We start from the raw sequence: 14,481 nt of genomic DNA on the forward strand, positions 1-14,481 counted from the left end.
AAGTGGAACTAGCAAGGTGATCTCTATAGGATTGTCGACACAAGCATTGAAAAACAGATCAATGAGATCACGTTTCCTCAGCAGCTCGTAATCTGAATGACAAATGAAAAAGAAATAGATACAACAAGCCACTATTCCATTCTGTCTCCTCTTACTTCAGACTTTATGTCACAGTAATCTGATTTGGAAGGCCAAGTCAGAGATGGACAGATACAAGCATTCTGAGCAAGACAGGTACAAATACATTAACCTCAACAGATTGGCAGTTGCCTGGAAAGTACAGAGAACATTTTTTCCAATTTTGCATGGACAGGCAGTGATTTCAACCATATTTAACCATACAATAACTGCTATTTTAAATTCGATAGAACCAAATTGAGATAAATGAGAGCTCGATACGTATTTATGTAAAATAGAGAAACCAAACAGCTAATCAGGATAGAAGCTTGGGGTTTTGTTGTATGCTGTCTGAGTTGACTACGTATTACATGCCCAAGAAATGATGAATGGCAAGCAACAATTTAAAATAGGGCCCATTGAGACAATGTTTGGTCAAGCATGCACTCTCTTCGGCTGCTTTCCTTTGTCTTTTAACTGCTCATCCTCGATGTAGATGCACGAAACGTATGAATTTGCTTTCCCCATCAAGGCCAGCCTATGATTAATTTTAAATATATTCCTCTTGTAAGGACTTAATCTCAAACAGCAAGAACAAATGACAGCGGAATTGGCCAATTAGATATACCAAGCTAGAACAGACCTTTTTAATTCCCCAAAAATCATAAAATTGGACAAATTACTTATCACTGCTTCTGTCCTGAATCTACAGACAAGTACTGAAAACTCCTCAGTGAATCCTCAGGCGTGCCCTTCATTGATGCATTTCGAATACCAAATATCCTTCTCGGCTCAGATGTAGCTGGTGTTGAACTGCGCTGTGCACTTGAAGAGCGAAGACTCCTGGGAACAAATCTACTTGTTAGGGAACGGGAGCGCTCACTATTATCAGCAGCTGTAGTCGGCCTGCTTGAAGCAACTGCCCTCCTGGATGAACTCCCAGCTCGTGTAAAGGAGGAACGCCCACGGTCACTGTCTGGGACCTATCAATTCACACAGAGAGATCAGTTCAGCTCTTCATTACATTTTAAGTTATTTCAGCAAACCTCAACTTTTTGTTGGTCTTTTTTAGCGTTTGAACTGCCAATTGAGATCTTAAAAAACTATAGAAATAAAAAATTAATTCAGTGATCCTTCACTATTTGGGCAGTCTGTCCACCTCAAGCTGTATCTTATTATTGTGATGAATTGCTCAACTAGAACAATAGGACAAAGGAAAGAAATATGCCAAGAAAAACCTTAGCAAGGATATGATATAGCATCAAGAACACATTAAAATATCTCAAAATGTCGTCTTTGTAGTACACGGTCATTTCATAAGTTTAAACTCGGCAAACAAGTATACAAATTTAACAATAATTCTAACACGAAGACATATTAAAGAATAGGGAGATAATGATTATATTCAAATGCTCACATGCCAAAAAACAGTAGTTAATAAATTACGTTATACAATTTCAGTTTCTTGCAAACTCCTCAACAGATACTTTATTTTAAATGAAAGCTTCGATGTGTAATATTAAACACATATCATCGTCAGTTTGTAAATATATCATGTCTTCGTGGCACAACTAAAAAAATAGAAATAGAGAGACAATACACTATTTCTTGATAAATTCCCCCTGCCCCATCCCCCATCCCCCTCCCCCCCGACATACCAACAAAAAGTTATTCCACATATTGGGCCAAAAAAAAGTCATTGAAGTTTGAATCTTCATTGAAAATCCCACTTACTTCTTTTGATGTTGAAGGGCCATCCAGCCCTAAATTCTTGTTTCTATATTGATCTGCTGAACCAATATTGTGAAGATTACCATTACCCCCATTAGATCTTCGATGAGATCCTTCACCTGTTCCAGACTTTCGCTCACGGCCATCCTGCCCCGCTGCAAAACAAGCAATTTTTAAAAAACCCACAAAAGTTCTCTCAGCATGTGGCATGATAACAAATCAAAATACTGCATACATCATGTTGCTAGCCACAATGACAAGGATAGGTCTAAGAAATTGGGATAATAAGGAATGAAGATATGACAAAACAAATCCAAACTAATCCTTATAAAGTGAGGAAAATACTTTATTGACAGTAACATGAACAATAGACAGATCTCAGATGAGCAATATCTGAATTTGTATAGTAATGATCTATAGAACGAAGTTGTAGACATCAACCAATAACCATATAACAACGCCTTCAAATAGCACATTATGAGGATAAATAGGGTTGTGTACATTTATATATTCCCTCTTAAGTATGATGGAAAAAAGGAAAAAAAAAATGTTTAGTTTAATCTTCCAAGATTTATCCTAAGCTACCTTGATAGGAAACTCACAAATTAATCATACAGATGTTCTTGCTAGTAAGGCTCTTGATGCCAATGATGGTATTTACTGTTAAAAGTTGTGTTACCAGGAACGTCTGGGGAGGAGGTCTGAAACACCATCCAATCTTTCAGACACAGAAACAGAGTGGATTTGGCATGGAATTGCTGCTGAAACGTTTATGTGCGATATCTAGATTTTGGAAAAGCCATACCAGAAATTAGAGACATGGATCCAGATGCCATATACAGATTTTGGAAAAGCCATACCGGAAACTAGAAACAGGAATCTAGATTTTCATCCAAAATTGGAAACGTTTCATGAGAATGGATAACATAGAATTTTGGGGTGTTTTTCAGCTTTCATCACACCTAACAGCTTTTTCAATATTTCATTGTTTGTGATTTCTGCAAACAAAACTTAGTATACCATACCTCCGACACCCCATGAAGCCACATAGATGTGCAAACGGTAGTCATCTGATTTTTGTATGATAATAAGGACTATAGAAGTCATTTAGGGACCCAACGTTTGTGTCTCATGCTAAGTAACCGGATTCGTTATAAAGGGACCACGTGTCCGAATCCTGCGAATTGGACACGATTCGCTGGGGATTCGAATCCCAGAAGAGGACATGTCGTGTCCTAACGGGATTCGTACGAATCCCGTTGGGAGACAACGTGTCCCGATTCTGGGATTCGAATCCCCTAAATTGAAACCCGCGCGCATAAAAAAGGCGTTGTTCCTTATGTTTTTTACCATATTTCTCTTTCAGTTTTGCATACTTTGAGTTGTGGATCTCAATGATCCAGTGCTAGAGCCTGTTAGATTTGATGACGGTGATATTTTAGAGGGGTCATCCTCCACACCAGCAGATGCAGAGGCAACTATGGATACAGGGGAGGAGGAGGATGCAGAGGAGAGCAGTGGTGACCATGATGATGAGGACATTGATGCTGATTCTGATGATGACTATGAGGATTGATGACTCATGAGTCATGGGCTACCTATTGCCTTGAGGCTTGTATACCTGTAGTTGTTTTATATTTTCTATTTCTATTTGCCATTGGCATTGCACCAGCACTACCTATGTAACACATTTTGATTTGATGACTTAATGAGAAAACTACAGCTGTCAGTGTCTTTATCTTACTATCTTGTAGTTGTAAGTTGTCTTTCATTTATGAATCATGATTTATGTGACCACTGACATGTATTTGAATTTTGTATGTACTATGCATGCTATAGATGAAGATCTATGTTTGAAATCAATGAATTTGTATCATTAATTAGAATTTGTGTAAGAAATATCTAATTTTTAATATAAATAAATATATATATATATATATAAAATAATATATAACGAATCCTACGTGTCCTGTTCCAGGGGGTCAACGTGTCCAAATCCGACACTCGAATCCCCGTATCCTACGAATCCTGAATCCCCGTGTCAGGTGACTTAGGTCTCATGGTATTTTCCAAAATTGAAAATTCATGGTAACAGGACACAGTCCGCAGGGCTTTCATGTCCATACCCCATGTGTCAAACATGGACATGTAAGACACGTCTGACACATTCCCTAGTCGTGTCACAACATGTCCAATATGTGTGGCACAAAAGACAAACTTGTGGCTCTCTGAAAAGTGATTTGCCTCTTTTATTTGCTCATTTTGTTCTGCAGGTTGGAGCTCAGAGGTTTGCTGGTGTGCGGCTGAAGAGTAAATTTGAAATTTAAAGGGAGTAAACTGTAAATTTGAGACTTGAAGGGATTCCGAGTGCTTTCTAGGTGGATTTGCAAACCATATTTCTTGTTTTTTCAATAGCAAATTTTTTTGGCTCATTCCACAGAAATCATGGACCAATCAGCAAATGCAACTAGTAAAGGTCAAAGGAAAGGGAGGAATGCCACTGTTGCTGTTGCCAACCCCCTCTCCACCCGCCCCCATTATACTTATCATTCTTTTCCAGTGTTCCATCTGCTGCAAGGGGAGCTGCAACAGCAGCTTCCATTGCTGAGAAAAACACTGTTGTAGCAAGATATCAGGCTCAAGGGAAGAAATATCCACTGTGGAAGTACGACGTAACACAACAGCAAGAGCCTCAGACCACGTTAAGTTGGGAAGGAATCTTTTTTAAACATGTAATTTCATCACATTCAGTATAAGAGCATCTACTAGTGAGTTAAGGGCCATTTGTTGGCTCCTCGACTGTGGGACTTGGAGCATGCAAAGAGTGAATGCATTCAAACAAAACAAAATGGATAGAGAGGATAATGATGGCCTGGGGAAGGTGGTAGCAAGTAGGAAAAACAAGAATGAAGATCCTCTTCCATTCTTGATGAAGCCATCTAGTGGATTTGGGAGTGGGACTGCAATTCAGCCAGCAAGGAAGAGGCCAGCTCCAAGCAGTTGTCCAACCAACAAGAAATTTCCACAAGAGAGGCAAGATGGGGTTGATCTTATCATTGGGCTCTTCTTCTATCGATTCTCGACTTCATTTGATTTAATGTTGCACCTAAATTATCTAGGCCTCTAGGGCTTGGATCAACCTTCCTCACTTGATCAAATCTGACAAAAAGGCTGGACAACTTCTCTTGGGAGTAAGAAACCCCTGAAACCCTAGCCTTAGGGCTAGCTTCTTCACAAAATAATTCGATCTCCTTTGATGGCTTGAGAAAATCACCTGTACAAATGGAGAAAATTTCCCAAAACCCCAATATACACAAAAATCAAAAGAATCCCAAAAACCCCAAGTGCTACAAAAATAAAACAAGGGTTAGATTTAAAATTATTTTACAAATATTCACAAAATTTAAATATTTGCTCTCATTGGCAGATTAATTCTCTATAGCACAAAATTAGAAATTAAATTTTGAGATTTTAGAGTAGATACTATGGATGAATAACTTCAAAAAATTACTAGCCAAAACCCTCTTGCAAAATAATTCGTCAAAATGGAAACCCAAAGCTCAAACAAGGTCGATCCTTCCCCACAATCTGTGAACTTGGAGCCCAAGGGCTAGTGTACCTATAGATCTCTATTTAATCTTGAAAATAATTGTTAGATCATTGGGTGAATCAAATAACGTAAGATAAAGATAACCGTACCAATAGAATGTTCTTATCACCGGCAACTGAAGTAACAATCATGAATTGTAGCACAATATAGAGCATGAAAGAATAAAATACTAGCACATACCACAGATCAGCAGATAGAAGAACACCATGAACTTAAACCTGAAAGTCTTTCTATTATCCGAAAAATAATTCCAGCCGAGTAAATTACAAAATTACATCATTCAAAGATCAGAAATAGGAACTCAATAGCTTCCTTATATAGAGAATGAGAAAGAAGTAAACCCCTCCAAGTGAAAATAACGACTAGTTGGCTTGATCCTTGTCAAAATAATCTCCTCTGTTGAAAATAACTTGATCTTATTTTAATCTCCATCGTCGATTTCTTATTTTTGAGGAAAAATTTGAATCTCTTAAAAACCATTTTTTATTAATCCAAAAATTAATATTTTGGAGTAATTTCCTCAAAACATTGACTTTGACTTAACCACCAAGGTCGAGGGGGTCAAATTTCTTAAAATATCCATTTTTCCCTTGATGGAAGACCTCCAAAAATTAATTTCTCTTTGACCCACGAATTTTTTATTATTTTCCACTTGGAGAAAATTTAATTCTTCTCAAATTATTTTTGACTCAAAATTAATTAATTTTCTGGCTTAAGATTTTTATTTAATTTTGCCACAAAAATTAATTAATTGACTAGAGGGGATTAATTATTTTTTCCATCCTCAAATATTTTAACTATGCTATCTAATTATGAGTAACCATGCACTAAAATATTTTTTACATCAAATTATTACAATATCAACCCTTAGAAGGGGAAAACACCTTTAGACATAGACCCTCAAGACATTACCCAATTCTGCGACACAATATGATCTAGTATGAAACCAAGTGTGTTTATAATAAAATAATTTAGCCATGGTGTCTAATTATGAGGGACCATGCACTAGATTATTCTTAAACACACTTTTACATAGACTCGATAAACACTAGGACTCACCTAAGACATTGCCAACGAATTCCACCCTAGCTTTGGGGTTATAGCTAGAAGAAAAACTCTGTCGATTATCCGTGTTTACAAACACACATAATTCGGGGAGGTTAAAAAACTTCCTAGGATGAAATCCTTTGACAAAAATCATAGGCTTACCTAGGTGCAATTACATGACTCAATGGTCATACTAGCATCATTTACAATAAACTTTGTAGAAATTGGGTTTACAATGATATAACTGGAAGTTGAATGATGACATTGATTTGAAAAAAAATTGATATGTTTCTTTGTACTCTACTTCTTGGATTGTTGACAAAGTTTGGTCAATAGACTCCATGTAAATTTTCATACTAGATCATGTCTAATGTCTTGCAGAATTTGGTTGTGTCTTTGGTTGTGTCTAGAGGTCAATTCTTAATTGTCAAAATTCCCCTTCTGAAATGAGATTTTTATGTAATATTTGATGTAAAGATGTAAAAAGGTGTTGTCAATAGAAGTTATAGGGGTATAAGTACTTAAATTTACACATTGACTCCAAAACTTTCTATCTAGACACACTTTGAGGGTGGAAAAATATATTTAAGCACTCTAAAATCATTATTTTTATTTTCCGGCAAAAGAAATGGCAAAATAATTAGCCAGAAATTGGTTAGAAAATTTAAATGAGAGGAAATAAAATTCTAACCAATTGGAAAAAAAATTAGAAAAGGTTGGAGACTTTCCCAAGAAGGAAATAAATTTAAAAATCAAGGAATCTCCATGATTCAAACAAGAAAAGTCCCACAAGAAGGTTGTTGGCCCTAAAGAAATTAATTTCTCAAGAAAATTGAATTTTTTGGTCCAAGTGGTTATTTTGAAGGATAATTTTTCAAGGAGAAAATTTATAAAACATTTTTATGGTCCAAAAATTCTCTAGGATCAAAGATTAGACCAACCTAGCTCATCTATCAAGGAAAACGAATTCCTCCTCTCGATTTGTGCAACATCATCAAGGGTTCGAATTTTTCTGGGAAGGATCAAGCCATTGATCAAGTCAAGCTACCGTTTTTTCCACATGGAGGGTTCTAGGTCTCTCATTTTCAATATAAGGAGGCTAATGCTCCTCATTTGTAACACATGAAAAACCAAGCTATTGGCTATTGAAGTTGTTGTACTGGAAATATTTTATGAATAATAAAGCAAGTCTTTGGGGATAAATCTTGGTGGTGTTCTTCTTCCATGACTATGGTAATATGATTCATTGTGCTTAAATTTTTACTGGTAATAATTTAATTGTTATTTCCATTTGCTTTCATAGATTTATTGGTGTATAGTTACCTTGCACTAGTATTTGGATTTGGAGAAGTACTCTAGATTTGGATGTTGCTAGTGGGTTTTTAGTTAAACCCCTAGGACTTCCTTTCATTGTATTATCCAATCCCATCTGGATCTAACAATCTATCTTTGAAATTGTGTAGAAATCATTCTGTTAAACTATCCAACTCTTGAGCATAGAAATGGAAGAACCCACTCAGTTTTCTTCTAAAGGCTTATCAAATGAAAATTTTATGCAGGGTTTCTTAGCCATTGCTTGTGGGCAAATCTATTTATTTCATTTATTTTCTCTCTATTGTGATTTAACTAAATATATCTGCTAATATAGAGCTTGTTATTGGCTAATCAAGGAGCGGAGTTGTACTCATACTCTTTTGATCTAGCACTTGTAATTTTTTGTATATAACCCTTGTAGTATTATATATATATATATATATATATATATATATATATATATATATATATATAGATATATTAGGGTCTTTTCTCTTATTTTATCCATGCAGATGTGAAGATGTGGGTTTGGGCTTGGACTGGGTCTCTTCGTAAATATTTTGTAGGTGAAAGGCTTTGAAGATAGATCAACATTCTAAGATTTGATCCATCAAACCCTCTCCATTCTAGACGGCTATGGTGTCAAAGGAAAATCAAATTTTTGGAGATCGTATATCAATTTTAAGACCCTCTCTTCAAGTCGCAAGCATTATAAGGCCCTTCCTTGCATAAAAATCAATTTTCTCTAAAGGGTTTTAATTCACAAATTTTATAAAATTTTCTTGACCTATTTTCTCGAATTTCATTGAAGGATCATACCTAGGGTTCCACATTTTGCAGATCTACATATTTTGGTGAGGTCGTAAGGCTAAGAGACATTTTCAAGTTACTGGAACAGAGGGATTTAAAAAAATTTGTGGTTTATAAATTTCATTGGAATTTCTCTGAGCAGGCCGTAGTAACTTTTTGACACTAATTCATTGAGTCAAGACCTAAACGGCTTGATCATTTTTCTTGGTGTCATTCATTAACCCTTGGATGTTTTTTGCAGAAGAAATCGAATTTTTTGAAAGGCATTTTCATCAAAATGTTGGCAAGAATCCATTTGTTGGAAGGCTTTGAATTATTTCTCATTTTTTTAAACAAACTGCGAGCATTTGGGCACTGATTCTTTGAGATGCAAGCTCTTGCAAAGCTAGATCTTGCTCCTGGTGTCAAATACATTAACCCTCGAGTTTTTTTTGCAGAGAACACGAATTTTTGGAAGGGATTTCATTAAATTTGGCAGGGATCAATTGCTTGAAGACTTAGTTCTAATTTTGAACAAAATCTAGAAAGAAGCAACAGGATTTTGGAGCTATTTTTCCTTAGGCTGAGACTCATCTCTGGTGCGAGGTTCCTTGCCAAACATTTCTAAGGATCCAAGCCTTAAAATTTAAAGAAATTAATCTCATAAATTTTATAAAATTTAAGGCTACTTTTGATTTGGCCATGAGCTTTTAAAAGCTTGTTTTATCCAAGGTCATGAGCACTTAGGAAGCTTCCTTTTATCTTTGTGAAGTCGTGAACATCTGGAGTCCTTTTCTCCTAGCCGAAAGTTCAAGAAGTCTTCCATCATTCTCTGATCTGAAAACCTTCTTGGCTTGGAGGATAGCCGAAAATTTTTTTGAAGAACTAAGGCTAAAAAAAGTTTAGAAATTGCTCATAATATTTTATAAAATTTAATGAAATTTTTGAGCCTATTTTCTCGTGAGGTCGTGAGACTTTTCTCCTCCTAACCGTGAGCATTTGGAACTGTAGAACAAATTGTTTGGAGGATCTACAATCAAGCTATGAAGTGGATCTACTCTTATTTTCCTTGTAATTTCCTCTGCCATTCATTGTAACTTGAGGAGTGACTTTCCTGGTCATTGTAATGTTTCATTCTTATTTTGTAAGCATCCTCAAGTTGTAGAACCCTTTTTTGTCTAAAGGATTCTCTCATTATAATACTAATTAGTAATAACAAAAAATGCGATTTCATTTGCTACTTGGTCTAACATACAATGAGAAGCTCTTGTCTTGTCTCAATTGTGTTTCAGAATGAAGCATTATATCCCTAGTAAATAGATTCTTTAGCAATCTCATCTGACATCTTTTGAAGTAACTACTTGTGCTTTGTATCCATAATTTGCTCCTAAACATTCTTAAGACACCTTATAAGTGAAGTGACAAATCTAATCAATAACTCACTCACACATAAAGAGCAACTTCTATTAAAGCACTTGTGTTATTTCTCTAACTCATTTTGTTTCATTACTTGCTTCATTGAATCATTATTGTAAGTTGATCTCATTGTGATTCTATGCTCTAAGTGTTTATCATAAGTAGATCAGTGTCTCTTTCTTTGAAGCTTGTTATAATTCTATCTCAATGAAGCATTCTATTAACGTTTGCATCTCATTTGTATATTAGACTTAGGTTTGCATCCTTAAAATTTACCTCCAAGCATAAGCTTGGTTGATAGAAATTTTAGGACAACCTTCTCCACCACTCAATTTAAGAAGCTTGACCCTTAAACAACGGTTAAAACGGGTGACCTTGTAGTTCTCTTGTGGCCCAGTCCCTTGTAGGAACAGAGGCACTTGGGTTGCTAGAAGCCCTGGGTAGGTATCGTTAATGAGGCCATAGCCTCCTTCCCCAACACTTCTTCCAACAACCTTGTTCTAAGACAAGTTTTGACAATTGAGAAGGCATTCACCATAGTCTAGGTATATAAATTAAAATCAACCAAGATTTTTGCATCTCACATAGTTTAGTCTTGCATTTATCTAACAATGTCTTTCAATTGGTTATTGTAATTAGAATTGTGGGCTAATTATTTACTTGCAAGCTTTACTTTATATTCTTGTACTTATCAGTTTCATGCTTATTGTCTTTTGAACATCATATCGTAATTAAAGCATCTTTATTTGAAGTACAAGCATTCTTTCCTTGCAAGTTGTATTTGAATCCTATTGCTCATAATTCTAGTTGTTTATAATCTCTTGGTTTCTTGTACTAACACTTGTCTTACAGGATTTCTTATCTTGTAACTTGGATCATCAATTCTCTACTTTTCAAGTATTGTCATTTGAGCATTGCTATAAGGCATTGGTCTTTCATCTTTTATTTCATTAAGTGTCATATTGATTTAATTGAATTTATCTCTAATATCCACATTGCTCATTAATAATCATACTTGCTAATCCATCCTTAATTCAAGTTACATTGAATGGTAATTTCCTTACTTTTGTCTCCTACAACTTGTTGTTTTCAACAGGTTTTTCTTCCATCACCATCTTTAGGGACTACCCCCCTTAGCTTGTCTAGGAGAGAGTTGGTAATAGGTGACAACCCCTTCTCTGAGTGTTGCTCCTTAAAGACTATATCGTGTGTGGTTGGAAACTTTTCCCACACTTAGGTGTACATCTTAGGCAACAACACTTTTTGGCTAGGGATAAGTTTCTTGTTCTCGGTATCTTACTAACTTTCGGTTCTTAGCATATTGGATCTTTAGATTTAGATTTTTGTTTGAGTGGCGAGTCCACCTGTTTCATATTCTACAAGAGCGTATACTAGAAGGCATCCATGTAGCTTGGTTAATCCTACTCCGAATCCTGAAAAGGTTTTTAGAGTTCGATTGAACAGGCTCTCTTCTCGTAGACTCCTTGTTAATCTCTGGGAGGAAGCTATCTTTCATATCCATTTGTTTTTTTAGGGCCCCACTCAACAAGACATCATGAATGACTTGTTTTCCCCTTGTAATTTTGCTAACATTCAAGGTTATAACTTATCTGCATGATATTTCAGAAAAGGTCATCGACAAGTTGCCTACTTTTCAAGGCAATAATGTGATTAATGAGAAAGATCACATCAAGAAATTTGATCTTTGAGAGGGTAAGTGGTGTGTTGGTGCTAACTATAATCATGAGGATGTGAAGATGAGGCTCTTCGTCCTTTATCTGGAAGAAGATGCTTGGAAAAGAGGTTTTGGCATACTTTCCAAGCGTGCAGCACTTGCACAGCTCATGTTGGTCCATATCGCACTATGGCAGCCTCATCATAATCTCCTTGAGAATTCTCAGTGCGCCATGGTGCAAATGCTCCATGCGTCTATGCCATAACTCCCCAAGCTCTCTGCCTAAGTCACGGCTCCCTTTGTTGGTCAATGTTGCGGTTGTCTCAAACTACGATTTGTGCAGCCTCTTATGTCTGACTCCAATTCGCTTGGCCACCTTGGAGTCTGAAGGTTTTACGAAAACCCTACGATGTCTGAAGGTCACCTCGTACTCCTTATCCTCCAATGTTGCAACTGAAATGAGGTTCTTCTTGAGCCTTGGAACATAAAGGACATCTCTAAGAAACAGAGGGTTTCCTGACTCCCTCTCAAATCTGATTGTACCAATGCCCTCGGCTTGGTACTTTTCGTGATCTCCCATCACATTATGGAACTACATGTCCTTCTCTATCAGTTCGATGAAGTAGTTCTTGTTCCCCGTCATATGATAGGATGCACCGTTGTCTACATACCATAAGCTAGTAGCCACAGAGCTTGTCATGCAAGCAATAAGTGAGAAATCATTCTCAAAATGACAAGAGAACTCGCCTATCTTGGCAGAGGTTGCTACTTGGTCCTTCTTGGACCCTTTCTTCTGGTTAGGGCACTTAGTAGCATAGTGCCCAAACCGGTGGCAAAAAAACACTTGATCTTGCTGAGAACTTTTTCTTCTTTTCTCCCTTGGAGCTTGGCTCACCACCGCCATTGTTATTCTTGCCCTTCAACTTGCCCACTTTACCGACTAGGGAAAAGTTCTCTTCATCTTCAATCTTGGTACGAGACCCAGAGTGAGCATATCTGAGAAATTCTTCTTGGACATGTTACCCACCGCTTTGTGGGTGATATCCCCAGGAGAAATTTTTCTCCATGATGAGCCTCAGCCGACAGCCAACAACCCCTTGATGCCTCCTACTAGCTCGTTGTGCCATTTCTCTGCCACTTGAGCCAACCATGTGGTCCCTCACCCACTTGTATTGATCATATGTTTGAAGGTGGGCCTCCCAAATCTAAAGGTATGCCTTTTCATTTGATAATTGAGTATTGGGTTTACTTATCATGGATACTTCTGGGTATGGATTGATGGGGGAATTTGGCAGAAAGAGTGGGCTTAGTTTGTGCTCCTGTCCCCTTGATCTCTTTTGGTCGTTACCCTTGGATCTTAGTCCCGTGGGATCTCCTTTATTGACCCTTCGGTTCTAGGGTGGTACTACTTGGGAAACCTTGACTTTGGGCGTGTGGTCCCGCTCCTTTACCCGCAAATATTACTCCCTTTCCACTTACTAAACCCCCATTCATCATTTCTCCCACCTAGGTCTACATTCCCATTCTCAGTCCACATAGGGCTAGCCTCCCTATCCCCTTTGCCCCCACCTTGGGTCAAGCCTAGAATGATGCCCCGGAGGTTGAAGCAACTAAAAAAAAGAAAAAACATAATTGGCCACATTTAACAGGAAATTGTACCACAAAATGCAAAAGATGGTTGGGACAAAAATAATTAGCACGTGGGAAAAAGACGACACATGAGCTCTACCCCATCCATGGCCATCACCCTAGTTCCATAGGCCCTAGATGAGCCTCCTCTATCATTTAGGAGACCATGATTGTCCAACCCCTGGAAAGCAATGAACCGCCCTACCTCACAAGGGGTAATCATTGCTATATTATACACATCATGTTCTTGCCCTTTGAGCCCCGAGCAGTGAATTAAAGAAAATTCATAAAAGGCAAAAGGCATATAAAAAAGGGTGGAAAAATCGAGGCTGAGGCACCTCATGTACCACAACTGCTCCTTCCTATACATTATATAACTAGGTGTGGGATTCCCCTTATCTAGCTACCCCTGTGCCCCATTATGTGGCCCAGGGTTGCCCTTCTCATTCCCTATTCCATCTCACTTATTTGTCACTTGCCAGCCCCATTAGAAGAGCGTACCTTGGACATATTATCCCCTCTAAGAGTTGAAACCACCTAATAAGGTACTTGGCTAACCCCCTTTGGAGTTTGGAGACACTAGCACATGCCAAAGCCCACTACGAAAGGGCATGCCATTATGAAGTGCCTACTTTGTTATCCATGGTTTGTAAACTCCTTACCCGATTATTCTAATGACTGATTGTACTGGAAGCCAAGGGGACGCATTGGATTTTATGCAGGATTGCAGGTGGTTTCCATTTGGGTTTTGCTTCCCTATTTGGGATCTTGACCCCCAGAGGTCCACATTGGCACATGTAGGGTGTGCATAAAGAGCCATGGGCCTTCACAGCAACAAACAGCACTCCAAAAATCTTCATGGATGTTCAGAGACTACTAGCGATCCACTTTTGGGACGATGGTGACATGATTGGTACACTATGCCCAGCAGGCTCCCACAGGATCACCACACTCTTGGCAGGTGTCCCAGCACTTGTACGATGTCATGGCAGCATTCATTCCACCACCTGGACCATTGCAGAAGATCTACAGACATCTTTGATTCATATGGAAACCCATGGGGTCATTGATGTGCCCTCAGACCTACTGAGAGCACCACGGGTCTACTACTTGGAGAACAAGGGGTCACCCCCTTTTCCATCATATTCTGAGG

At 37.7% G+C, this 14,481-nt stretch overlaps 1 protein-coding gene across 2 annotated transcripts in view; it reads right to left on the minus strand.

Moving 5' to 3' along the window:
- Positions 1–375: 375 nt before the first annotated feature.
- The window catches only part of LOC149159432 (serine/threonine protein kinase HRR25-like), an 86,509-nt gene continuing 72,403 nt past the window's right edge, over positions 376–14,481 (minus strand). For both annotated transcript variants that reach the window (XM_089436481.1, XM_089436480.1), the window contains exons 14-15: positions 1,852–2,003; positions 376–1,100 (exon numbers count right to left, since the gene is read on the minus strand). In XM_089436481.1, coding sequence (XP_089292607.1) covers positions 804–1,100; positions 1,852–2,003 — 449 coding nt within the window. In that variant the 3' untranslated portion in view covers positions 376–803. The remainder of the gene's footprint in view (positions 1,101–1,851; positions 2,004–14,481) is intronic.

The sequence above is a fragment of the Pinus tabuliformis genome, chromosome 5_2, assembly GCF_031772625.1.
Source record: "Pinus tabuliformis cultivar Carrire ecotype Pingquan chromosome 5_2, CPIR1, whole genome shotgun sequence".
Lineage (NCBI taxonomy): Eukaryota > Viridiplantae > Streptophyta > Pinopsida > Pinales > Pinaceae > Pinus > Pinus tabuliformis.